Raw genomic sequence first — 27,290 nt, 5'->3', positions numbered from 1 at the left:
AACATTTTGTGAGGACGCAAAGGATTGCAAACGCACAAAGATAATTGAGAAGTTGGGAGTTTTCTTTGAGAGCAGTCTATATTAACAATTAGTGAACATGAATGATTCTTTTGGGCCACCTGCGCTACAAGAGATGCTCTTTAGAACACACAGAGATAATATTACCCTTTGGTGGCCAACCATGCGAGACTGTAACATATTGCCCTGCTAATGTGTATTAATCTTGGGATACACAAAACGATATCCAAACAGCACTTACTTGCATGTTTCCAATGGGTTCTCTGAACAGGTGTGCTTTCTCATTATGTCTCTGGGATTTGAGGGGCTTCCCGATATGTCTTTTTTTATGTATCTGTTTGGTTTGTGTCTTCAAGTGTGTGTACTTGGGATGTTTCACTCTCACACAAGATGTTACATTCATTTGAAACACATCATTTGAGATCATCAAGTATGATCCTAACTATTCTTCCACATGTACAGTGTCCAGGATATGCTCATTAAACAACTAAAACACATGTATCCTGTGGTTTCAGGATATTTATCGCATTGTCCTTATGCCTCTCTGGTGTATACAATTTCATTTGTCAGTTGGAAACTTAATTGGTTATAAGAAAACGAGATACTATCCAAAGGATACGGTACATGTGCGCACACTTCCAATGGGATACATACTGTGCACTTTGCTGTTGTCATTTTCTTTTGGATCTTGTTTTTCACACTTTGCCCTCCCTCCAACAGAACATACATATAAAAACATTGGCTGATGATATGGTAAGGTGCTCGGTTTAATTTTGCTGTGCCTCGTTTTGTTTTACATCCTCTCATGTTTTGTCACTGCTGCATGGAACTTATAACTGAAATATATGGATGGATCAAATGTGCCAGTAGTAAATAATTCGGTTTACATTTTAAACCTAACATGAGACACTGATGATAGAATACATGTATGTACTTTAAAGTGTGACAGTTAATGTTACAACAAAAGGCTTATCTTAAACCCTATCCTAAGTACCATTGTGGTAGTCCACCATACTGCTGTGTAACTAACACATCATTTATCCTGGTGCTATTATTCAGCAGTCCTACGTCTTTCATAATGAACGGAAATCAACCCATCACATTTCGACTTGTATAAGAAGCTCGTAGATCATTTAGTGTGCAATTATCAGTAGCGTTTCCGATTAGACGTTTCTCCCTGGAGCTTTTTTAATACCCTTTGACAACAAATAGCTTTAACTTTGACACTTAAAATAAGTTTATGCTGCTTTTGTGAGCAATGCACATAGTATGTTTGATCCATCCAGTAGTGTCTCAGCAAACTAATAGTAGTGACGTCATGTATGTCATCATATCATCTTTGTGTTTCCATTTTTCATATGTGTTCATTCATCCAGCACGTCAACTCCATTTCCGTTTCAATACATTCGACTAACATTTAATTTTTGCATGAAGTTTATGTACTTTTTCTGCTTTTGTATTACACTTTATTAAACACTGCGTTCATCAGTCTCAACATGATTAACAAAGAAACTCAACTGAAGCTCACACTGATGTCATGTATGCTAAAACTATTCTAATACCATATGCATAAACCAGGTAATACTATGGGTATGATGGTAAGTACAGTCCTGAAACGTTTCATACAGTTTACTTTATGAAATATAAATGTTCTTGTTTTCACGCCATCCCATTCTCATGAAATCTCAGGAACGCCTGGAGGGAATTTCTTGAAATGTCTTGAAATGTGGCTCTCACCTTGCCTTGAAATCAAGGATAAGCTGATTACATTTTGGTGGTAAAAGGTCACTGTGATCTCACGTCCATCTCATTCTCAGGAAAGCATTTAGGGACCGTCTTAAAGTTTGGCAAGGTCACGGTGACCTACAAAAAACACAGATACACCTTCAAAGCTGCCCTTGCTATGTGGGGATTCTGTTAAATGTAAATTGAGGTGAACAGTGTCCTCAAAAAGCAAGAAAGACAAAAGCCCTCTGATGTGTGGGAACATTACATTTGAATTACTGGCAATTGAAACATCTTTTCTCACAGACAAAGCAACACACAGTGAGCCTTGGCCTCATACAAACTGGAATGTTAGCAGTGCCATATTTAACATTTCAAACACTGTGTTTTCTTTCAGCGTGACCGCATTACCAGTTTCCGGAAAACGGGGAATAAGAAGGAGAAGCCCCTTATACAGCACTCAACACAGCACTCCTCAGATCCCCTCTTTACCCAGGTGGAAATGCCTGTTCCTCAGCCCCTTTTTGACGACCGCTCTATGAACCTCTCGGAGAAGGAGATCAATGACCTCTTCGAGAAGATGATGGTGAGCTTTGTGTTTCTTTTGTTGTGTTTCCTCTGCACGTGGTCATCTCTAGCACTCCACAACAGCTTCTTTACAGCTGCCATCGAATAGTCAGTAAAAAGCACAGCATTGTGAAATCGTAAATGCATCATAAATCTGTGCACAAAGGCAAACAACATCCATAACGTTCATCTGCTACTTAGTAATTATTTATCTATTTCTCTAATATATCATTCCAATAACTTGCATATAGACTCTTGTTGCACTATTTCACTTTTTTATTTTTATTTTTTTATTTTTTTTATTTTTTTTACTATATCACTTTTTTAAACTATTTTTATTTTGTATTTACTATTTACTTGCACAATATTTGTCTGTTTATCTGTGTTATTGGGTTGCGCTTTTAGAGAAGCCTGTGACCTAAGATTTTCTTCGGCATAACTACACTGTAGCTATGTTCGTATGACTAAATAAAGAACCTTGAACAAGTAGAGAGACAGAGCCGCTGTTGTGTATTTTGATGAGAAGAGTTGGACAAGGCTGAAAGTTAAGTGCTGGGACCAGAGACGGGGTCGAATCTTTTACAATTTTGTAAAATGTGACTTTTATTTAGTTTAACCACGATCTAGGTAGGACATCTATAAGTGCTTTGTATCCAATTGTATGATGGTAAACCACTGAAGTAACTTGGGTTTCTGAAATGCTGTAAATACTGAGCAGATTAAAAGCCCACAAATCAATAATGCCAGGCATAGCAGCCTAACTAGAAAGCAGTGTACACAACTCCAATGGTGTCATGAAACAGTGCCCTCTCATGAGGTTACACAGGACGTCTTCTTTAGAGAATGAACCTGAGTCGCAGTACCCAATGTGTGAAATGCATTCAGAAATATCTTATTCAACCATTTTGAGGGATGTGAGAATAGTTTTACAAAAGGATAGCAGCTATATTTGACTAAGAAATGTAAATTAGACTTATCTGCGCAGTATTTATAGTGAAGAAGAGTGCCTTTTGCATTCCAATGTTAAGTGCTTTCGAAGCAGAGTCCCACCTACATATTCCCTAGGCCACTATCGAAAAGCTCCAGACTTTGAAATTCACTTCGCACTCATCTGTGGGGTCACATTTCTGTCACACTTGTGATTTTCCCCATTGAAATGCATTTTTGGCCTTATGTACTGAAAGATTGAAATCTAACAAAAAGCTTTCAGCCCATTTCTTTGAAGTGTGGAGCTGAATCACTCTGGCTTCATTGCTTAGGTTGTGTGTGGATAATGTCTGAGTGTGTATGTGTGTGTGACACGGTGCTTGCCTTTTTCTTTTTTTCTGATACAATGGTCTTTATTGCCAGGGCCAGAGAAATGCGACCGATGCTCCTGGTTTCCATCAGGCTGCTGCTCAGTGTTTTCTTGCCTGGGTGCTCATCCCTGTCACTCAGCTCACCTCTCAATTACTATGTTTGTGCTCACAGTAGCGTGACATTAAACCCAGGCTTAAATTTGCGCAGTGACAGACGACACAGAGGGCATGCTTGCTGCTCTGACATTTGACAGGCCTTGACACTTGGTGTATGGAAGTATAATTACAGTAATACAATCTAAATCAAATGGAGTATTCTCTGAAGTACTTTTGAAGCCACCTGACCACCTGCTCTTACGGCCCGTCCACACTACAGCTTCGACAGCTTCAAAAACGGTTTCCAATGCTTCTGCCCATTCACTTTGAATGGGCTGACGTCACGTTGCCTTGCTTTTCTCCGAACTGAATTGTGGGTAGCATAGCGGTCCGTCTCCGCCGTCTCCAGCTGCAGAAGTTGAACAATGTTCAACTTCTGCAGCAGGAGACGCCGGAGTAGCCAGCGTCAGCCAATCAAATCTCGTTTATGCAAATCTGACAGTTCAAGCGCTAGCCAATCAAACCGCGTGCAAGCTGGGAGAGCCAGACCGCAGTTATTTTCCTCATATTCCAAACGAGAAATTACGGTAGAAAATCACCCGGTTCTTTACGACCAGAACTATTTACCGGGATACAAACCGGAGGAACCAGGCATGGAGGGAGGTGGCAGAGACAGTGGGTGAAACTGGTAGGTTTTCGCCTGTTTGGGGAGTTTATATATATATATATATATATATATTGGGTTTTTTGCTTTGTATGCTGGGGGCGGGACATTCATGTGATTGGTTGTTGGTCGCGGTGCTCGAATAAAATCCCTAAGCTTCAGACACGCCCAGCTCCAAGCTTTTTTTGAAGCTGTAGTGTGGACGGGCCGTTATAGAAAGAAAAACTTTTCTGCTTTTTTACAGCAAACACAGACATTACACTGGTGGGTAGTTTCAGTTGACACCAGCCGCTTATCTTCCTTTCTTTTTTTATCATCGCTATCTCTTTTTATGTTATACACTCCGCACACTCACACACAAACACACTTTAGATCTATTCGTCTTTACACCATTCTGTTATTGATTGTTGTTTTTATGATGCTACATGGCCAAGCCTTAGATCTCTAGCGTGCTTCAAATGAAGGGCTGACCCATGCCACATTAGTGAGACCACCTGCTGTGCATTAACGAGTAGGAGAAAGTCAAAGTCTTTTTCTCTGGAAAGGGGTTTTCACATTGCGCTTTGTGTCTCAAAGCCAAAATGGCACATATCCTATTAGTGAAAGGTCATCAAAGGAATCTGGGAAAATATAGAAAGAAACAAAATCAAAGAAAACCAAATCACAACACTTTGTAGATATTTTTAAGAGCGCACGTATATTCACAAAACTATAGCGGTGAACATGCATGAAAGAAATGGCTGTCAGCACTGCCTTTAGAAGGGTATAGTGTGTGTCTTTTACTCGGTGTGTCCTGTCGTTGGATTTCCCAAGATGTGCACGGATGGAATTCAGAGCCCCCTCATCAAAATGCACAGCAGCAAATCCCCTGATTAAATGTCCGGTATTTGCATCTCACTAAAGAGGCAGCTGTGTTGCGGTAGCAGACTCCAATCCAAGAGGTGCCACCTATGAACACAGTAGCACACACACTAACATGTGATCTAATTTAATCAGCATTTAGTAAACCGTAGAACCTTTTTTTTTTTTTACTTTACTCTCTATGCAGCAACATTTATTTGAATTTCAGTTGTTACAGAAAAAATGAAATGTATGAATTAACATGCTTATTCATAAATGTTTTAGAACATTTGACACACCACTCATAATACATCCTTCTCTTAACCCTTAAATCCCCTCTCCTCCAAATCCACCATGTATCATCTCCATCCCTAATGTTGAGAGTGTGTGTCGTTGAATATTGGCACTATAAGACATCTGTGCTGATGTAGCCGTTAGCAGGCAGTGCATTAATGCCCAAATGATGCTTTAGATGTCTGTCAGCATTACATCCCCAAAGAGAATCACATCCTTCCTAAGAATTGATTCCATCGAAAGTGAGCTTCGTCTCATTGTGAAAAGTGGTGTGTGTTATCGAGATGCTCGCATAGACATAGGACCAGTGGAAAAAGAACGTCACATTGCAGAGCTGTCGTGGTTAGTTTGAGGTTTTATGTTTCTCTCTATGCGACATTTTCAGGATGAACACTCCCATAATAAGCTCCAATGTGATCCCTCAGCAGTTACACTCTGCACCATGATATTAAAACAAGCCCACAGGAGAGTTACTCTGTTCACGCACCTGAATCAGACTTGAGGGTAGTGGGGAAAATAATCGATTGGTCACAGTTGAAGCAAGCATTTTTTTTAACCTCTTCTACTTTGTTCGGATCCACTTTTCCCCATAGCGTGGACTTTTCATCTCTATTTCAGGAGGAGACGTATTTGATGCTAGGCATTAATTGCACTTTTCTGTGATTCAAAGCCTGTGGCGATCTGTGTTTGCATCCACATTGATGTTAGGACTTTTACCCATCTCCATTTTGTTCCTGCAGGGTAGTCCCTAGGTAGAAAGACATTGGCACACTGTATATTTAGTTATTTTGGCTCAAGCATATCAGAGTTAAAACAAAACAATCCATGTGATGTCTTTTTTTAAAGACCATGTGGGAATATTTGTAGAACTTCTATACAGTGTCTCCCAAATGTAAGGGGAACAACATGTTTAAATGAAATCCACTTTTTAAAATATTTGTTGCCAATCCTTATCATGTGGGACTTCAGCTTGCTTTATTGTAGTGATGCGCTACCAGGCCTGTCATGCAGCCGTCTTTTAATAATTGCTTGTTTTGGGGCTGGTCTTTAGTGATTGGAACACCTGCTCAATTAGATCGGAGTTTGCTGTCTTGGCTTTCGCTGTATTAAGGATGAATGTGTGTCTGCATTGTCCCAAAACACAGTGGGATGTATACTTAAATACTTCAAAATACTTAAATGTATACTTTTTTCATTTTGAATCAAATGTGTGTAATGTAAATTAAGATCATTCATTCATTCATTAATTGAGCACACAAATGCATTTGTTACTGGAATAGCCCTTTTTATGAGTATACCCTCTGTCTGTCCAATATATTTGATTTTTTTTGTTATTTATTTCTATTTTAATATAGAGCACGGACAGGGGCGTGTCTGATACAGAGGCACAGGCACGTTACCATTATCATTTTCATATTGTTTTAAGGTGGAGGCTATTGGTTGTAAAATGAGCTTGCTTAAGGAACAGCAACTTGTTAATCTCAACTATTTTATGAGGTTTAAAAATGAATATAAAAAAAGAGCCGGCTGGTTTCTGAATTAGATTATTTTGGCATAAGCAAGACAAGCAGACTGATTAGCTTCCCACACCAACATGAGACAACAAGATCCAAAACATTTCTTGGTAACTCCACTGTCTTCCATGCTCAAATCCTATCATTTCAGTTACGCTGGAAGAATAGTCGAAGATATCCTGGGACTCTTTTCATGTAGCCTGTGAGGGTATAATTAATAAAAGAGCATTAATCATTTTGGAGACTTAACGTGGAGGGCTCATTCCTCGAGTTTGCCCCCTGACAAGCGTCCCGCAGGCCCACTAGTCCCCCCCCTCCTACGACATACTCACCCCGCCACATAATGCCTCGTTTATTGAATGCCAATTAAGCAGATAAATTAGCAGGGTTCAAAGATTAATTAAAAAACCTGCTGGTTTCCTTTCGGTGAAAAAAACTGGCAACTTTCAGCTCCTTTTTTTCCCCCCTCCCTGTTCAACAAAAACGATGTTAATGGATTTTCTTGCTCCGAGGGTATTTACTGGAGGAAATGTAGTAGAAGGAATTTAGGTCACAGTGCCCCTGGACGGGATTCCTGTCCATGCTTCACTGATAAATGAAGAAAAACAGTTGAGATTACTTTTAGTAAGATATTCAAACCATTGTGTTAAAATGTACCTATGTAGAAGTGGCATATTTAATATACGGTGCATTTAACATTAGATAAGATGGAGAGGAATATCTGCCAAATCGGATCAACCAAAGAAAGGAAATATGACTTCCTGTTCTCCCCAGCAGAGGGCAGCATAGCTCCAGCACATTTGGCTCACTATCCGACAACCCTGAGGAGAATTTGTTCTTTTCATTCTAGCTGTCTCTTTGTGAGAGTGCTTCTGATAAACATCCCCCTCGATTCTAATCATCATGTCATTCCCTGGCTTTTAGTGCTCTGTCCGGCCTTCGCTCCATCCCCTGATGTTTTTCACATGAAAGACCTCTTTTGTGATGCAGAATTAAAGTAGCACAAAGATAATACTCCCAATAACACGCAGATCCTGCCTGTCCTGCCTATCCTGCCTATCTGATGTGATTGCATGGCCTCAATAGAAGCTGAGTTGTTTGATGTTGCTTTCTTGTGCAGAGTTGGGGTGTACCGTTTATTGCTTTAGCCTTGCTACTGTCGTTTCAAGGACTAATTCTTAGTGACAATATTTCCTGTTGCTGTACCTCGTCACTTTGAAACCTAGATGGAAAAGCAATGCATTCACCTGTAGAAGAAAGGGATATGATGTAAACGGACTATAGTGAAAATAAAAATATGATTGTTGAAAAAACATATTTGCTTTGCTAGTGAAGCCATTGTACAGTAAACAATGTGGTTGGGAGGCGTCTGGCGCAGCGGATAGAGCGTTGGTGTTTGGATCAGGGGGTCACAGGTTCAAACCCCACTGCAGTCAGCATGTTGTTGTGTCCCTGGGCCAGACACTTCACCCCAATTTGCTCCTGTGGGGATTGTCCACAGTATTGAGTATGTAAGTGACTTTGGATAAAAGCGTCTAACAAGTGACATGTAATGTTCAAAGAGTTGAGAAGCAGTACGTTGCTGTTTTCTATTAGGTTGAGGCATACAGTCGGCTATTGTCTATTTTGTTAAACTCATACAAGCGTTTAAGCTCGCTTTCCATTTTATTTTGAAAATTCATAAATGTTCTACATAAATGTGTTTTGTTCCGTTTCTACCATTACATTCAATTGTTTTTTCTGTCTCCTGTGCATTTAGGAGGACATGAACCTGAATGAAGAACGCAAAGCCCCTCTGCGTGGAAAGGAATTGAGCACCAGACGAGAAATGGTGGTCCAGTACATCTCCGCCACTGCCAAATCTGTGAGTGTGAAAGTGAACCCAACAGCTCTGTTTTCATAGCCTGTGTGTGAACTGTGACATTGTTGTGGATTAGCTGAAGTTTAGGGACATGATCACAAATCTCCTGAATGAGTTAACCTGATCCCCTGCTCTATGTCTGTCTTTGTCATTCCTTCTTGCGCACTCACTTCTGTTGTTGTCTCTCACACAAATCTTCATGCTTGAGTCACACATCTTTGATTGCCATTTTGATTCATTTCTTTCATTATTTTCCCCATCTGCCGTTGTAGGCTATCAGATTTAAATTGTAGTCACTCACTTACTCAATGCTGAGTGTATGGTCACAGCTTTTTCAGTCATGTGCTTGCATGCAAATTGTTGGATGTCCAGTTGTTTACTTGCATGGGAATTTGGTGGTGGTGCCTTGCCTCATTTCTTGTTTATCCGCTACAAACAATGGGTTCAGTCAACAGCAATTCTACAATAAAAAGCACAACCACCAAATACAGAAGTGAGGAAAAGCATGCATCTTAGGCTTTGATCAACACAAGCCTACGATGAATACAAATATACTACATAGGCCACATCACGGCCAGCTGCACAATACACTGCATAGCAAAACAAATGTTTTATTATTTATATTTAACCTTTATTTAACCAGATGAAAACATTGAGACAAAATGTCATTTACAATGCTGACCCGGCCAAAATGTCTGAGCGTCACTGTGGGTGAAGCGCCCTGCAAATGCTTTTCCGCAAGAAAAAATAAATAATTGATGGACACTAGGTCTGCCCGATTATTTTAATATTCCAAACTTTGTGATATGCGTTTAAAATGGAGAACTCTTCTGTGTAATGGGCTGGCCAATATGGACCAAATGATTGCATTTAATCTTAAATCTGGATCCACACTCTTACCCAAAAACGTGAAATTAAAGAAGTTTGACCGTAGTCAATGAATGTCTGAGGCATTATCCTTTAGCCTTCTGAAGTTGTGGCCCACTTTGAGGGGTTCAGCCCAGAGAAAAAGAGATTTCTGCCCCCATTGCTTCCCGAACCTAGCTCTCTCTTGACATCATCATTTATTACCTTCCTCATTGTTATGGTAATTAACTGGCATTATTGATAATGATGATTATCCAAGATGATTGAATTCCTCACAGGGCCCATTATGCTTTGTGAGCACTGATATTCTATTCAAATGAATAACGTAATCTATGTAGTCAAAGGACAGAGGACACAGTGTAATGTCTCTCTGCACCCTGCTATCACATTTAATAGAAGTGACGGTAGGGGGATGGCTGAGTGTCAGGGATGATGTATATGTTCTTTCATTCAGTGCTTACAGTAACACTAGAACACCTTTAAATAGATCGACTGTCAAACACTGATAATACTCAAGTGACCCAAAGAACAATTTAGCTGGGTGAGTTTAGGGCACTGTTGTGAATGTTTTCTGATAATATAGTGACACTGCTACAGCATACATTTGCAGAGAGAGACACTATAAGCACAACTTTTGATAAACTATAGGGGACACAGGAGGACGCGATCTAGTCCAGTTTCAAATAAGTACATCAGGTAATCCTACAAACAATAAAACACTTGTAAAACTGTTCCTTATAATGATCCGGCTCTGTAGCATCTTGAATAGTGTGGTTTGGGTTTTTATAACTTCTTAATGTAAAGTGTATCCTCATAAATACAACGTCCGTGTATAACCCAGAATCACACAGTACATTAAAGCTTAGTTTTTCAGCAAATATATCAGAAGTATGACATTTCTTTAAAAAAATACAAACCTTTTTTAAAGTATTTGAATGGCACGTAAGCTTGGCCTCTCTAAGCAACTGCTCTGTTTTTGTCTTTCCTCCATACTTCATGAGCCTGTATGTACTAAAGCATCCCATAACTCAAATGTATTTCTCTTTCAGGGTAAGGCATTATATGGGGCTAATGTTGCATTGAAAAACTAAATAGTGATGGATTTGGGCGTGGTGGATTTTGGAAGTGTTGGGGTGTCTTGTTTTGTCATGGTGCCTTCACTGGTAATGCATTGCAGTCTTTTTTCTGAAATGGTATCCTGCATTGTGACTTAGAGTTTTAAGGTCTTTGGAAGGGTTTAACACACTCATCTCAATTTCCTGTTTTGTTTCTGCTTGATGGTGTTTTGAGGTCCCAATTAGGGCTGCTCGATTATGGAAAAAATCATAATCTCGATTATTTGGGTCAATAATTGATATCACGATTATTAAAAACGATTATTCATTTAATTTGAAAACATCAATTTATTGGAGAAAATAAATGTGAACAGTATGTTTTTAACAGCTGATTACCCTGAACGTTAAGTATAATTCAATTGAAAAACCAATTAAAAAAAAAAAAAAAAAAATTAATAATAATAATAAACAAAATATCGTTTTATTTCGATTACATTATTTTCGTAGTTGTTGCAAGCCATAATCGTAATTGCGATTCAAATACGATTAATTGAGCAGCCCTAGTCCCAATAAAACATTTTGAAAGATAGGGATTTATTTAAGTAGTTTCCTTACAAACTCAAAAAATCACTGAGTTCAATCTTCTCTATGCTGCCCTATTATGAGACTTTAAAAATGCTTGAAAGATTTAAAACGGAAAGCATTTGTTGGAACATGAAGTATTTCCAAACACTGTGTGGCCTTTTTCATGTTTGTCCCTGCAGACCTACTCAAATGAGCAAGGGCTTTGGTGCCCAACCAAAAGCAACCTTATTCCTTTCTGTAACAGGAAGGGAAAACTGTAAGCTTGATGAATAGCGTTAGTTGATTGAGGTTTCCTTTAGATTATACAACTTTCTTTCATTTCATTATTCATACCTGTTGAGGCTATGTCTATAACACGATCTGTCTTTAAAGTTATTAGTATTTGGAAACTTTTCCCTATCTCTCTCAAAGGAAAGTCAAATCTTTTCTTTCTCTATTTTCAAGGGAGAACTGCACTTCGGTAGCTCAGTTAATCTGAACTGTTTCAATGGAATCCAGCTCTTTTGTTGAAGAGTGTTGTGGACGTCCTTGACCATTGGTTTTGCATGAACAGTTTCCTTTCTCTCTCACTCCATTTCTTGTTCTTTCTTCTCGCTGTACATGTCTGCCAAAATCATTAAATCTGCCACAATTCATCATCACACAAATACAATTGCTTATTTCTTAAAAAATTGGCTTCATCCACTGTCACTGAATAATTTCTTTTCAAGTCAAACATGCTGTGTCTGTGATGTAGGAAGCTTGCGATGGCAGGGTCTTGTGAGGGGGATTGTCCAGTGTTATTCATACAGTTCTAATGAAAAGGATGTTTTTGCAATAAGTATATAATTTGAGCAAAAAATGTACACACTTATGTACAGTGACTTTTTTTCCCTGTAGTGTAAAAGACGCCTAAAATCAAATCTTACTGGGTCGTTTTACTTTACTCAATGATTACTGTTGAACTTCAAAATAGTTCACCCTTTTTCTTTTACGACAAGGTGTTACATTGTATTGAAAATAGAAAGTTGTGAAAGAAACTGTGCTTTTCCCCCTCGAGCTCCTCCCTGATTCTTGTCTGTGCACGCTCAAGATGGTGTCTGATATTTTGGTGAAGCTGCTCTCAAACAAGATTCAAAAATATGTATCCAATGTCCTCAACATCTGTGAAAGTCGAGTCACGTAAGTGTGACTCGTATCGAGGTGTCTAGCCTGCAGTATTACGATAAAATAGTCCCAAGTGGTAGACAGTAACATTCTGCCTTCACTAGAAAGCAAATGAAATGTGGATTCACAGAATGGTTAGAAAGTAGTGTGTGCGAGATGGCACATGTAAAACAGACTTTATGGCTGTCATAAACTCTTGGTAGAGGGGTGGAGAGGGGTAATCAAGAATCAAATGGCCACAGAGTTGAAAAGTTGGAGAGTGACAATAAAATAAATGGGAAGGGAGATAAGAGTTTGGAGGAGGCGCGGTTGGGAGGAGGATGGAAACGCCATATAAAGAAAGGGCTAGAAAACAAGGAGCTCATATATGTCTTGTAACTTCCTGCAATCAAAACACATTTTGTCAGGAAAATGTAGCAGAGAAAGAAGCGCTCAGTTACAGTATAGAATACATTTACTCTGCCGACAGACACCCTCCTACTGTGAAGCAAGGACCGCAGTTGCAGTAATAAAAAACAATCCTGCTCCCTGCCACTATTGACAGATAACAAGGTTAAACTCCGAGAACCGTGCTGACTGCATAGGTTCACGGTAGCTCTGCAGCACAATGTTGACACCTGAAACCCAACGTTAATGGCAGCTGATTGTTATCGGCACAAGTAGTCCCTCTGCAGCCTCTTAATCTCGCCATTTTTTCTTAAAGGGAATACATGTGTGAATATACACCAGCCAGTCAGTTACATGGGGCCTGCTAATAACATAATACTTTTTGTGAGGTACACACTTTGCAAATTTGTTTTCCTTTGTCCACATTTTCATTTACCTTATCTGATTATTGATTTGGAGATTTGAAAATTGCAGCTGCCAAACACAGACATTATCTTCAGTATGTGCCTATATTTTTAAATGTTTTCTTGTTGGCGTAAATATTTGTGTTGTATTGTGTATTTGTGATCTCACACAAGCTACGCTAATGCCTCAACGTGTATTACAAAAGATCCTTTGGCCTACTAATGATTGTGCTGTTTGTGTCTTTTTGCACATTAACCTTCTCCGCTGATCGCTGCATGCAGATAACTGGAAGCAAAGTTCCGGTAAGTAGCCCATTATTTATTTGGCTTCTGGATGTTGTTCCCTCTGTGTATCTGTCTTCATTCTCCCCCTTTAAATACACACATACACACACCACACACACATACTATATCTTATTTGGGTAGATGTTGAGGGGAATGTTCCAAACTGTGTAAATAAGGTCATTTTTATGTTTTGGATTTAAATGTTCAGCCCTCATATTGCTAACGGGCTGTCATTTGGAAAGGCCATCACTTGCCAACACAATTCCTTCATGTAAATGGAAGCAGTTTCAAATGAGAGATTTTGAAATGAAACAGCCTGAAAAGAAGTGTGAGGCGTTTTTTTGTTATTTTTCGCCATTAGCATTTAAATGTTGTGATGCCAAAACAAATTGATAGTTTTTATACAAATACTCATTACCTGCAATCTAATCTTTTTATAAAAGATGTTGCATAAATGGTTTTGAACTGTGTTTATTTCTTTATATGAGACACAACTCGTTCATATTACTCCATAAGGCTTTGAGCCCACTTTCACAAGTACATATTTTCTGCATCAAACAGGAATATTAGACTATATTAGTTAACATTTTCTTCACTGGCAATATATTTGAATTTGCTGTGAAAAACTGTCTCTCTGTCTCAAAGAAATTGGAGCACAAGATTCGTTTGACCGATGCAATTTTTTTTTTTTGTTGTTAATGCCATTTCACTTAATCCTCTCCTAGCGTACCAAAGACCTGTATAACCTTAACACATTAAATATATTCTATACTTTTATAGGTTTAACTTTAAGTGTCTCCTCAATAATATACGTCTTGCTTATTTTCCCTCAGGATTCCATTAAGCAGAACCTTATAAAAAAATGGGTCCAGATTTTTTTATAAAAAAGGAAACGCTGTTATTGGCTTAGCAAGTGTTGAATTGTCACTTTAAGTTGTATTCCATTTCCTTTTGAAAGCTTCGTAAGGTTTAAGTGGACTCTCAAGCTTAACAGGAATGAAGGGAAGGCCGAGCAGCACACTGTGACCTGGCCTCTGGCCTGCCAATGCTCTCAGACAAAAACCTTGTTCTTTGAGGCATTTTACAGAGACATTTTGTATCGATCGCATTTTCCCCTTTTTCTTTCTCTCCTTTGTCAAACTGTTCTTTTGTGCTTGGTTATTTCAGTGAGAAGAGTGGGGTTTTCAGCTTGGCCTTTAAGGACTCGGACAGAGAAGCTCTCGATCAGGAGCAATAGCCACATTGTGTTCTGTAAATGGAATATGAGAGAATTATCCCAGCTTGTGTCATGAATGCTGATCTGAGATGTAGAGTAGGGCTGAACAATTAATCGATTTTAAATCACAGACATTGTCTTCAGTATGTGCCTATATTTTCAAACGATTTGAAATGATGCAATTGTCAAATCGCAGAGCCTGTGATTTTTTTCTTTTTCTTATTGTGTGTCAGTCATCCACACCAATGAGAAGTGCTGTGCTCCACATGTACCAGTCATTCTTAACCAATCAGAAGTGGCCCATGATAGAAGGTGATAGACAGATTTATCCAATCACCTGTCAAGTATTTTTGAGAAACTTTTCCAAATGGCTTCCAATGGAGCTTTCCTAGATGGTTTGGTGAAACAAACCATCTGAGTCAGGTTAGTAATGCTCCATCACATGTTACATCTATTACAGGGTGAAGCTTGACTTTAAAGCAAGCCAACGGAAGTTTCATGTAAGTTTAGTTATTTCACTCGTAGTTCGGGCTGCGGGGGTGCTAGAGACGGGAGCACGTTGATGCGACCTTCCTAGCCGGAGATATGGCCTCATTTTACAATAAACTTCCGTTGGTTCGCTTAAAAATAAATACCGCAAATCGCAATATCTGTCAGAAAAATCGCAATTAGATTATTTCCCCAAAACGTGCAGCCCTAATGTAGAGGAGGCCTACTTTTCAGCAGTTTTTCAAACCATGTCGCCGATGCCAGGGATCCTAGTTATCAAGAATTGTCTTTAACTCAATAGCAAACTGAAGCATTGGACTTGACCTTTGTAACCTCTGTGTCAATCCTGTAGCATTAGTCCTCTGGCTTACATACTGAATGCTGCTGTGATTCCTGACACCCCCCCCCTTAAAGTGGAAAAAAGGAGGGCGTTTAGCCCGGTTAGCCGATTTTGGGCTACAGTTAGCTCCCTGCTTTGCTGGCAGATTTTCATTTTCACACTGTCAGCGTGCGTCGGCGGGATAGAGTGCTCTCAGATGTGCTGGTAGCAGAGTGTTGGTTAGGATTGTCAATGGGGAACATACAACTGTAACTCTTCTGTCTGAGGCATGAAATCTCTCTGCCACTTTCCCCTCTCCCAGTAGAGAATGAGATGGGACTAGAAGACCGTGTGAATTGGCTGTAATCCAGTCTGACCAGCGTGTAAGTGTGCAACACAGCTATGTCTCATATGCTCTCTCCACCTCCTTAAGCAAGATTGAAGGAAATACGAGCAGCACACCTAGCTGGGTAACAGCATCCCGCAGTTAGACTCATACAGACAAGTTGGACGACACACCTCTTCTTTTGCAGTTCTGCTGCAGGCGCCTATTGATTACTACGGCGCTTTTATAGCGTCAGTCTCTGTAAAGACTGGCCTGATTTACGTCACGAGTCAAGGGCCACGCTGTAACAATCCATCAATGACTCCTGCAGTGCTACTGTGAGAGCAGACTTCTGTCTCTCTGCACAGACATTGACAGGTTCTGCAGCCCAGATGGAATGCTGCTGAGACTATGAGTGCCGGAGCACACAGGAGCGGGAAAAAGGGTGTGTGCTCCCTGTGCTGTAAAGCAGCAATCTCCAGACCATAGGGGAGGTGATCAATATCTGTATTACCGGACAGTTGACTGCTTATATCCATGGTAACATGCTGGTCAACTCTGAGACGTCAGGCAGTGATGGTTAGTGCGGTTGTGTAAACCTGTACATCTCTGTGTATAGCTGTCAGTATGTGAGTTTGACAAAATAGCCAAACAAACCTCCGACCTGAGAGAATATGTCCAATGGTCTGCTGGCTGTACTCTAAGTGATTTACAGAAGGTTTTAGTTTCCTCCAAGATTATAATGCATCTTTAAAGCTGCCAAGAGCATCAACCTTTTTTCCTGATGTGTTGTTGTGTAATGATGTCTCCCAATTAAAACGTTTCTTTACAATACTGAGTACAGATGTGACATAAGGCGGAAATCGTGAGAACATAAAGATTGCGAAAATTACATAACATCTAAAGTTTAACATTTGTTTGTCATTGAATGTAGCTTAGAATGACTACAAGGCTACATTCGTGTTCATTAATTGAATCCCACCTTGAAATGTTTCTCATTATCGAGTTGAGATGAAGAATTTAATTTACTGAAAATGAATGTGAGGTATTTGTATCTCACTATTGATTTTTTCAGTTTGCTCTTGTAAATGTGTAGTACTTCTAAAGAAACGTATCAAATATTCTCTTAGCTTAGACAAAAAGACAAATTCCTATCAAAAGCATTTACAGTTCATGGAATCTCAAAAAGCCAGAGTTAAAAATATATTTAGAAAAAGTACAATCTAACATTTTATAAATATTCATGATAAAATGTATGTTTATTTTGTTACCTATGTGTAACTGCTGATGATTTACTGAAGGTATTATTACCGGTACATAAGTAGTTATAGATTGCAAAGCATCCAGATGAGAAACGAGGGAGACAGAAAGAGAGAGTTGCCTTGATAGGACACGCAGACATCTGGCTCCTCTTTAACTCCAATCAAGTGCTCGTTCACTATGCCAGGAGTGCTTACAAAGGACCTACAAAAAAAAAAGAAATATGGTGAGCCTGAAAGGAAATCAAGGCACCCTTCCTCTTTTATTCCCCTCTTTACCTTTTAAAACCAAATACCTCAAAAGAGTGTTTTGTTTCAAACAAGCCATTAAACTGGGTGCTGAGGGTTGAGCAGATTTGATGTGGCACATGTCCTTGGTGTTTAAAAAGAACGGCAATGGAAAATGAATCAATAGCATGTGCCTCCCATGCCCTGAGCCAGTGTTCACCATAGATTCTATCTTAAATTAAGATCAAGGAAACATGCTCTCAAGGGGACTGTTTGAATAAGATGTTTCTTTGATTGTCTGAAAGCCCATTTCAGAGTTCATCTGATGGACATAAAAAGTTGTCTAGGAGTGAGATGAGGGAGGATGAATTAATTAAATTCTTTTGAATACCCTATCTGAAAATCTGTAGTCGGGTGTTTTTAATAGATATCAAATATTTGCTGTTTCACCTACTCAAATGCTTTTTTTCTTCAGGTATAATCAGGTAGGAATTCTATTTCAATATTTAGTATTTGTAATAGGAGGTTTTAGAGTGTGGTCATGTGTAGGTTAACACCTCCATGCTGTTGGAATAACCAATACCTTAGTACTCAAAATTTGGTATGGTGGCGCTGAGTGTTCAAATGTACTTGTTTTTATGCCAACTGTAAAAAATGTGTGGCAAGATTTTAAGTAATAACATTTTAAAGCAGTTTAACACAAATAGTATCCCCCACAGTTGTTGCCATTGTAATGAATTAATTTAATCTATGTCATGTTATTCTACCTTGGCTGTCAGCTTCTAGATTTGGTACACAGCCATTCCTGTTTGTTGGAGCAAAAACCAGGGCCAATTGTTTTAGTGAAAGGGAAGTTTACTTTCCAGTTGCCTGAGCGTAATTGTATTACTTCAAGATTTAAGTTCCTCATTGTTTTTTTAAACCCTTTATATTGTAAGGGCCATCAGTCGTACTGCAGTTGCCTAGAGCACCCCAGGATGACCGTTTTATTTAGGATTATAACATCTCTCTAAATACTCCTCGAAGTCGTATTGGACTAGGTGAAGCAACACATTTTGATTAACAGTGCCTTACTGCTGCAATAAGCTTCATTGTGCTGAAGTGCAGGTTTTTAATGTGTACATATGATCTCAAAATGAATGATGCTAGTTTCTTCTAAATGGCCCTTCTTCAGGTCTTCCACAGCTGGATTTACCGTTGTCCTGGCTGTAGAAGAGTCACACGTTTAGCTGTGTCAGAGGGATGGTCTTGAAGGAAGGACTAATTCAACACTCACTGAGAATGAGAACAATAGGTTCCTTTTCGATCAGCATTTTCATCTTGTTTGGCATCTTTTCATTCTTCCTTCTCTCCTACCTTGTTCTCCTTCTCCCCTCACGCATATCTCTATACAACATATGTCTTTTCAAAGGCAGAAACAATCATTCCTCTTCAATCAGACGGCGAGAGCTAGATCTTGTTATTTTGAAGGAAACATGAAAGGATGAAGTGGTCACAGTATGCTGATATTGGATTGAACAGTGGTTTTGGCAATGGTCTTTATTTGTGTTGGTGTGTGCACATGCTTATATGTCCATGTAGTAAGTAGTACTTTTTTCTCCATGCAGTTTCAATAGACTTTGATATTCCAGGCTGGATTTAGATATTGCGCAGAACAGATAGAGTATGATAGAGAAGGGGAAGGTAGTACGAATAGGATGCTTAGTTCTGTTGATTGCATTCCTGTGAATTTGATGTACTGTATGCTCATCCCCACACCAGTGATGGAGCTTGTGAATACTGGCTATGCTCTCAGTTGTACATCTCTCCCCCACAGCTCTGTCACACACTCAACGGCACTGTCGGCATGCTCAGCTCGGCAGGAGGCTCCTGCAGGGCTGCATTAGGCTCCATAAACTTTATAGCATATTTTTACAACCCGCCTCTCTGTATGCATCCACCATCGCATCTGCTTTAACTGTTCACACAGCTGTGAAATTCTGTGTATCCCCATGTTTTATGGTTGCCTGCTCCTCCCGTCACTCCCAATTTCTTTATTTGCTCCTTTAGCTTTTTCATATCCTTCTCTACATCTGTGTATATTTAGTAAGTTATTTGCTTTGGTTGATGGAGTTGTCTGCTTTTTCTACATGTTATCTTGGAGAATGCTTGCAGTGGGTGATGTGATAATGCACTTCTGTTCGTAACCTTGCCAGACTCTCCCCTCTTGCTTTTCTAATCGTTCCAGATGCAGACTTCACTCTGAAAATAGCGAGACTTGCATTCCAATGTACACAACAGCATAAGCATAGAACTTGGTGATATGTACTATATCTGTCTTAAAGCTGACACAATGCAAGTTTTGAGGAAAATAAAAACATAGAGTGGGAGCTGTAGACAAGGACCTCTGGTCAAAATGCGAGGAAACCAAAGTTGCTGTAGCTGTCGGGTTGGAAGAAGTCACATTGATGGCCTGCTTATAATCCCCCCTGCTCTCGCAGTAAGCCCACCAGGCCCTGTGGGAGCGCCTTACTGCTCAGCCAACTAGTCCACTCAGCACAACACTGACTAACAAGGTACAGTCTCTGCCTATCAGCTACTGTGTTTTCATAGCGCTGTCATACTTGGACACACAAGGGCAAAGCCACATAATCGCCTCATCAACAGCCAGGTTCCCCCCCGATCCCCCAGAGAGCTCTCTGTTGTAATGATTTGTGACATGATCAAGGCCAGATCACTTGCTGCGATATTGTCTGGCTTGCAGTTTCATTCGAAGGGTGCTCAGGAGAGATGGGCATTACTTTTAAATTGTCTGCCTTTAAGCCGTTTTACTTTTTAGATGTTGACCAGTAGCACGTATCTGGTTGATTGCCTGCTCCTCACTATTCAAATAATAATAGACTGATTGAACTTGAGTACAGATCAACTATCCATGTGTTAGATATAACGCCACAAGCTGCTATGATTTACGTTACGCCTGGATGGTAAAGCATAGGTAAGCTGAGAAGGAAGGTAAATACTGACCGAGTTGGCATTAACTCCTGACCCTGGCTATATCTTCAACGGCCAATCTGTTCTGAGCTTTATGCAAATAAGATGGTCTCTTTTTTTTTCAGTGTGCTGTTCGACACTTTGTTGCTGTGTCTAAAAGGCAAACAAACTATTGTGAAGTTCGTTGAGGATGTTTGACAGCGCTGATAACATTTGATCTTATTCTGTTGGCTTGTTAGTGTATTATTCTCAGACCCGTATAGTAGCTGTCTGAGTAAAGGCAGACCATGACCATGAATGACCAGATGCGGGAACAGCTGCAGTTCTCCTGTCAGTGTTGTAGTACTGATGGCTAGCACATGGTGGCAGTGGGTGCCCATTGAATTGGCCAGTTGGTGCAGTGCATAGGGGCTAGAAATGCCACATTGTTGCTATGGAATTGACCTAACGGGTTTCTCTCAGCCCACGTAACGCACTGTTATTTGTGCCACTAATGCATTTTGTTAGACGTATGATCTTTGAAGGCGAGAATAAGTGTGAAATGGCTCAACAGCGTTCAGATTGGTCAGTCTTTTCTGATCAATACTTTTACCCTCCTACCTTAGACAGAGAGGGGATAAAGAACAGATTCATCCTTATTATCTTTCCTGTGAACAGATTCAGAAGTGAGACTGCTTCTGACATGGGAGACAGCCAACCTGTAATGAGTCCATGCAGACCTTTTCTCCTTTTAACGCCTCACTTGCGCGACAAGGGCCAATAACTAAGCACGTCGTATCTTAACTGTTATCGACAAAACCTGTTGTATTGACCGCTCTTTTATGCAGCCATACCTGAATTATTTATTAGACTGGCCTCACACTGATGAACCTATTCAGTCCCACACCAACACAACATCAGTTATGTTTTGAAAACCTCACCATATCACTGTTTTTCCTTCTGGTTCCCTCTGTTTATCCCCCTTATATATTATGCCAGCAGACTCACACCACATCACTGTCTTACTCTTTTTGTTATTCGGCTGCAGTTGCTTTCCCTCAGAGATATGAACATCAAAATCTCTATCTCTTTTAACCCCACCTCTCCATGAAAGCCTTATTTGTATATTGACACCCTGAGCTTTTGACATGACACAGATTCCCGGCCACATGTGTTCTGCTGAAACCTGCTCTCAGGTTAGGTATAGCTTTCATTTAAGGTTGTTTTCAGCATAGACATTGTGACACATCTTTGCTTCCCCACACACGCTGTGCTAACTACGTCGACTTCTTCCACCTTGTCATTCGGCTCAGGTGTCCTCACTAACATACCCCATCAATTTTTAATGCACAACCATATGTTGGTCTTGTTTTTCTTCTGTTACCGTGGCGTGAAATATGAGTAAAGTAAAACAAAACACCCTGCTGTTATTTTCACATAAGGCTCTATCAATTGGTGGTCAAAATGTATCAAGCACCTTTTAGAATGGGGCCAATTGCTTAATATTGGCCTGAGGTTGATTTGATGGCAGATGTATGTGGTTCCAAATGGTGATGTCCTTGATGTTGGCTATAGACCCAGCATGAGAGGTGACATCCAATCACGTTGAGATGGCTGACCTGTCTCTTTATGGCATGAGTTGGCTTGGGAGATGATCTTTTTAATGCTGATTAGGTGAATGTCTTTTTCACACCTGAGATGCCGGCCTTGAGGGTCTGCTATTGGCTGGGATAAAAACACAGTACCTTACAATGCGGACCCCTGATGTGTATAATTACACAGTCATTTAATAAGACAAGCAGCAAATTCAGTGTCATGTGTGGGGTGCTTTTCTTCCTTCCTGTCAAGATTTCCCATGTTAGCCTTCAGTTGGCTGTCTCGGCTGCCGAAGGGTGTTGTTTGCTGGATTGTTTGTGTGTCACCTCACATGTCTCTGTGTGAGGAGGAGGAATTTGCTACCACAAAAGAATGAAATTGAGAGGGAAAAAAGTTCCTTCCAAGCCCTGCAAGTAGAACAAAAGAACAGAAACAAATCTTGATGTTATTATGCCGGCAACATCTTCTGAGCTTCTGATATAAATGAACTAAGGGTTCTAAAATTGTCATTTGAATTATGCCTTTCATCTCCCTGTGGTTTTTAGTGAAGCAGTTCAGCCCAAGTCTCTTGTGAATGTTTTTTCTTCCCCTGTTTGCATTTCTGAACAAGCGCCATAACTGTAATGAATTCTATTATTTTAAAACCAATTACTGTTAGTTGGGAGCTTTTCCCCGCCGCTGTCGTGCTCTCTGAGGAATAGTGCTGTTGCAGTGTCGACTGCACTCAAACCTGATGGTATTTCTTCCTATTTCCATAACCTCCCATGCTAATGTAGCTTTCTGATGTTACAGTAACTCCTCCATACACAGCAGTAGTGTTTGTGTGAACCAGAATTTATTAAATTGGAGCTATAAATGATTTTTTTTTTACTATGAATTGCCGTCTTTGCATGGGAAGGATTTGATTGTAAGTAAATCAACAGAATACGGGCAAATTGTGTGTTCCATCCCATGATTTCTAAGTCCACCTCCAGGGGTAGACATAATGATTTTCACTATATATATATTAGCATGGAAGCTTGGAATGTGGCTACACAATTGGGAAGATCTCTAATTATATTTTAATATTTTTATATTTTCATTATATCTTAAACATTGGTTTTCTATCTAAAAGAGTTCATGGCTACAGGGCTACACATGTAATTCCAGTTGACTCCACAATAAATTGTTTTGTCTCAAATTGTGATTTTCTCCTTGACTTTTAGTTCTCTAAACAAAGAAGCAAACACATTTAAAAAAAGGTTTAAGACTGATATGAAAGGAGGACAGTGTGTTGTGTATGGTGGTTGACATGTATGGGATACACGGCCTGTGTTAATTGGAATTCCCAAACCTTAACATGTGTAATTAATGCGTTTAATAAAAAGAATGCCGTATTAAAATCCCATTAAGCTACGCAATGTTCTTTGTTCATAGGAATTATATTTATCCGTGATCAACAAAGACTTGTACAGACACTATTACAAAGTTTTGATTTGATGCTGCTCTCCATTATTTTATTTTATTTTATTTTATAAGCAAAAGACTAATTGGATCCTGCAGCTGAACCTTTTGTCTGCATTTTCACATTTTTGTCCTCTGATAGTCACATACAGTCACCTGATTCACCAGTGTGTAACTTGGAAGTTGTGGAACTGTACAGTACTGCACTGTTGTTGTTGCGCTCAATCACCTTATTAATAGTTTATAATAGCATAGTGTATGTTCACACACACATGCACGCACGCATACACAAACACACTGAATGAGAGAAGGAAAGAGAAAAAGAGAGATTAGACACGTTCACTCATTAAAATCCAGCCACTCATTCTGCCCTAAATATTGATTTATAGCGTATTTAATAAGCTGAAAGGTTACCTCAAAACAGATTTTCTCCATAATTGACCAATTTAGTGCCGCTCGATAAGCATTCATGTCAAGCTGAGATGTTGTGATATTTCTGTCTCTCTTCCTCCCCCCTTTCTCTCTCATGCGTTACCCACTGATATTACAGTGTCATGATTAGTTATCAGAGGAGTTATGAAATATTCAACATGTTGTATTTTGGATGTTAAGCGGGTGGGACCCAAAACCTGGGCACAATGACTACAGCATTAGTTAGCATCGCTGAATGTTCCCCTAATTAGCTCACTTTGCCCAGCAGCTGTCTGCTATTAGGGTCCTTTGTTCCAGATGTTATCTCATTAGAATGGCATTGATCATCTTAATGACTCCGGGAGAGATTATTGGTCCACATTAGTGTGACCCGTTGCTGCTTCTTTCCCTGAGGTCAAACCACCAGCTTCACCCATCCATATGTCCCGTCAACGTTTTAAGTATGGCAGCCATTTCCCGTAGTCATGGTTACTTGTATATGGGATGCCAGTGAATAGGAAGCAGGAATGATTGAATATTGCTGCATGTGTGTGATGAGCAGGCTAATTAGTACATATTAAGCACAGTCCTAGTGTTTGTCATTGGGGTAATGTTTATTTTGTACACAGTTATTCATCTGTGAATTGACCCGGTGTCATTGCATGAATGGCTCTCTTTAGAAATGGTTGTACTGTTCTTAAACAACATGTTTTTTCTGCTTCACATTACGTTCAAGTTTGCGAAATTGAAGCCTTTGCCTTTGTCTACAAGTTACTCTGCCTGATAAAGCAAGGCTATTTGGCATGTGTGCTTTTATGTTATTTTATCACATCTAATAGAAATACAATTCAGAATTCAGGGTAGCTGGGGATGTTGAGTGTTCTCATTCATATTATTCTACATCCAAGGCTTTCATTTTGTGCATGTCTGTATTTCCTCTTTTTGTGATGTTTGTGTATAAACAGGTGTCTGCATGCATGAATCAGACACTGGTTTATCTGTTTGTGAGACAGGGCATTTGAATCTTGATCTCACTCTTTGGGCCTGGTCGGAGTAGTTGTGTGGGCAGACTGTGTATCAGTGGAACAAGCAGTTCTCTCCACTGCCACAACAAGCACATCACACAGGTACACTGGAATCCTTGGGTCTTATCCCTTTGTGTTTCCTTTCTGCTGGGATCCAAGCTAGCCTTCTAAACATTCTTTGAAGCGAGAGATACATAGTGTTAGGATGGACTAAAGAGGAAGGAATTTGGTGAGAGATGAAAAGCAAGGTTGAGAGTAAGATGTGAGTAGAAAGAATAGCAAGAAAGGGATGAGTATTCACGCGAAGTAATGGGAACATGGAGGAGTGAAATGTCATATTTCACTCTCCAGTCTGTAACTTCCTCTTACCAGAGAGCAGTCTAGCTAGCTCCTGACTTTACCAATCCCCTCAGACTACATTGTAAACTTGCCTATCTCTTTTCCCTGCTCCATGAATACCTATTGTATTAACCCGGTGCCTCTGTTTTATACTTAGTATACTCAGATGTGTAGTAAAACAACAATGCTTAATTGCATCCATCTCAGTGGTTTAGTCTTCAGGTTTCCTGGCTCCACGGCCTAATGAAAACGGAGAGGCATCAGTTTAATTATAATGTACTCGCTTCTTATCGAGGAGAGATTGTTTTTATTTGGAGCCCTAATGAATTTCTCATCAGTTTGTTATTAACATTGTGCTATCTGGTGCTCAAGTGTGGAAGCAGCCAATTACATGGCTTTGTTCTCCCTGATGGACAAGTCTTTGTGCCTCTGTCGAGGGAGAAATCATTTGTTAAAAATGATATGGGACGACATACAGCTACATCTTCCCGCCATCTACTGCCTGACAATTTTCTGCTTCAGGTAAAGTGGAATGTGTACCATTGCTCATAAGATTTCAGCACTTACGCCATGTAGGTTTTATTTTTTAGTCGCAACTGGCTCTTCAATTGCTCGTTGAAGAGAAATACATTTTTGGTTGGCATCTACAGTAATGGCCTAGCCAGCTGACTGTTTGTAATGTGACGTTCGCAAATTCAACCATTGTTTACATATTAAGCTTTTAAAGCAATGGGTGATTCAGTTTAGCTTCTGGTGGTGTGGTATAGGGTCGAGTGCTGAGTATTCAAACAGCGTTATGAGGACATGTTATGATACATTTAAATTCTCACCCGTGACCCTGGCTGTATGTGGCATAACTCCCGTAACCCAAACCCATTTGGAACTAATCTAATGGGATATGAAGGGAACATAATGATGTGTGGGGCCTTGTTATTTGCCTTTGTTCACAAAACACCTTCCGAGTTTATTGCATTTTACGGTTGAGGGACTTGATCACTAGTATTATGGCTTTGTAAATGGGAGTCAATAAATTACCCTCTGATTAAAGACGATGCCCTCACTTTAGGTGTTGGAGCCATTCTCTGTGCATGATTAGCACAAGCCTTTTTGTGTGCACTAGTATAATCACTTAAATTCCTTTTATTTTACATCACTTCACCTCCATGACTCTGACTTGAAGTGGCAAAACAAAACCATGGACCAAACTTTTAATACATGAAACAAAACCAATAGAAAGGTTTTAATCACTTGTTATATGTTGAAGTCCAGAAAGCTTCACAAAGTTAACTTCTGCATAGTTTGTAAACTGTGCCTCTTAGTTACTGGTCGTCTCTTTATCATATTCATAAATGCAGCTCTTCACTGAAACATGAAGTGGAGTTTTGGATTATGGAAAAACAAGGATGTGGTAAATAACAAGACAGATGGACCAGGTCTGTTGAAAGAAGCTTTATGCATGGCAACAAGGGATGAGAATTGCACTGAATTTCTGCTGACCCTTTAGCTCTGGGAAAAACAGCCCCCCCCCGCAGCTCCTCAAACCACCAGCTTGTTTCATGCATCTTCAAGCCTCAGTCACACTGATTGAGACACTGTGGGATAGCCTCGAGCTTCATTTTAACTGGAAAAGCCAAGTTCCCAAAAGCACAAAAGATTCACAGGCATTATAAAACTGAAGAACACAATATAGAATAGAATAGGGAGGGATGATACCCTCTTTAATGGTCACACATGCAGAGCACACAGTGACATTTGTTCTCTGCTTTTAACCCTTCCTAGTACCAGGAGTCTAGTACTAGGAGCAGTGGGCAGGTATTGCATAGCGCCCGGGGAGTGAGGGGGGAAGGGGGGTTTCTGGTGCCTTGCTCAAGGGCACCACGGCAGGGCAGGAGGTGAACTGGGACATCTCCAAGTAGCAGTCCACACTCCATATTTAGGTCTGGTCCGGGACTTGAACCGGCGACCCTACGGCTCCCAGTCCATGCCCCTACTGACTGAGCCACTGCCGGACAATATGCAACATAATTATCTGTTGCACCCCCCACATGACCACCACCCCTGCCACATTCTCTATGTACGTGTAGG

The 27,290-nt window shown here is 40.0% G+C and overlaps 1 protein-coding gene across 14 annotated transcripts in view; it reads left to right on the top strand.

Annotated features, from left to right (window-relative positions):
- diaph2 (diaphanous-related formin 2) overlaps positions 1-27,290 on the top strand; it is a 347,379-nt gene that overhangs the window by 15,037 nt on the left and 305,052 nt on the right. For 12 of the 14 annotated variants that reach the window (XM_079670507.1, XM_079670506.1, XM_079670503.1 and 9 more), the window contains exons 3-6: positions 739-771; positions 2,141-2,329; positions 8,776-8,880; positions 13,604-13,624. In XM_079670507.1, coding sequence (XP_079526633.1) covers positions 739-771; positions 2,141-2,329; positions 8,776-8,880; positions 13,604-13,624 — 348 coding nt within the window. The remainder of the gene's footprint in view (positions 1-738; positions 772-2,140; positions 2,330-8,775; positions 8,881-13,603; positions 13,625-27,290) is intronic. The other 2 variants (XM_079670514.1, XM_079670513.1) reach the window with 2 other exon arrangements.

Source organism: Notothenia rossii (assembly GCF_949606895.1).
Source record: "Notothenia rossii genome assembly, chromosome: 3".
Classification (NCBI taxonomy): domain Eukaryota; kingdom Metazoa; phylum Chordata; class Actinopteri; order Perciformes; family Nototheniidae; genus Notothenia; species Notothenia rossii.
This window is presented reverse-complemented; position numbering and strand designations above follow the sequence as displayed.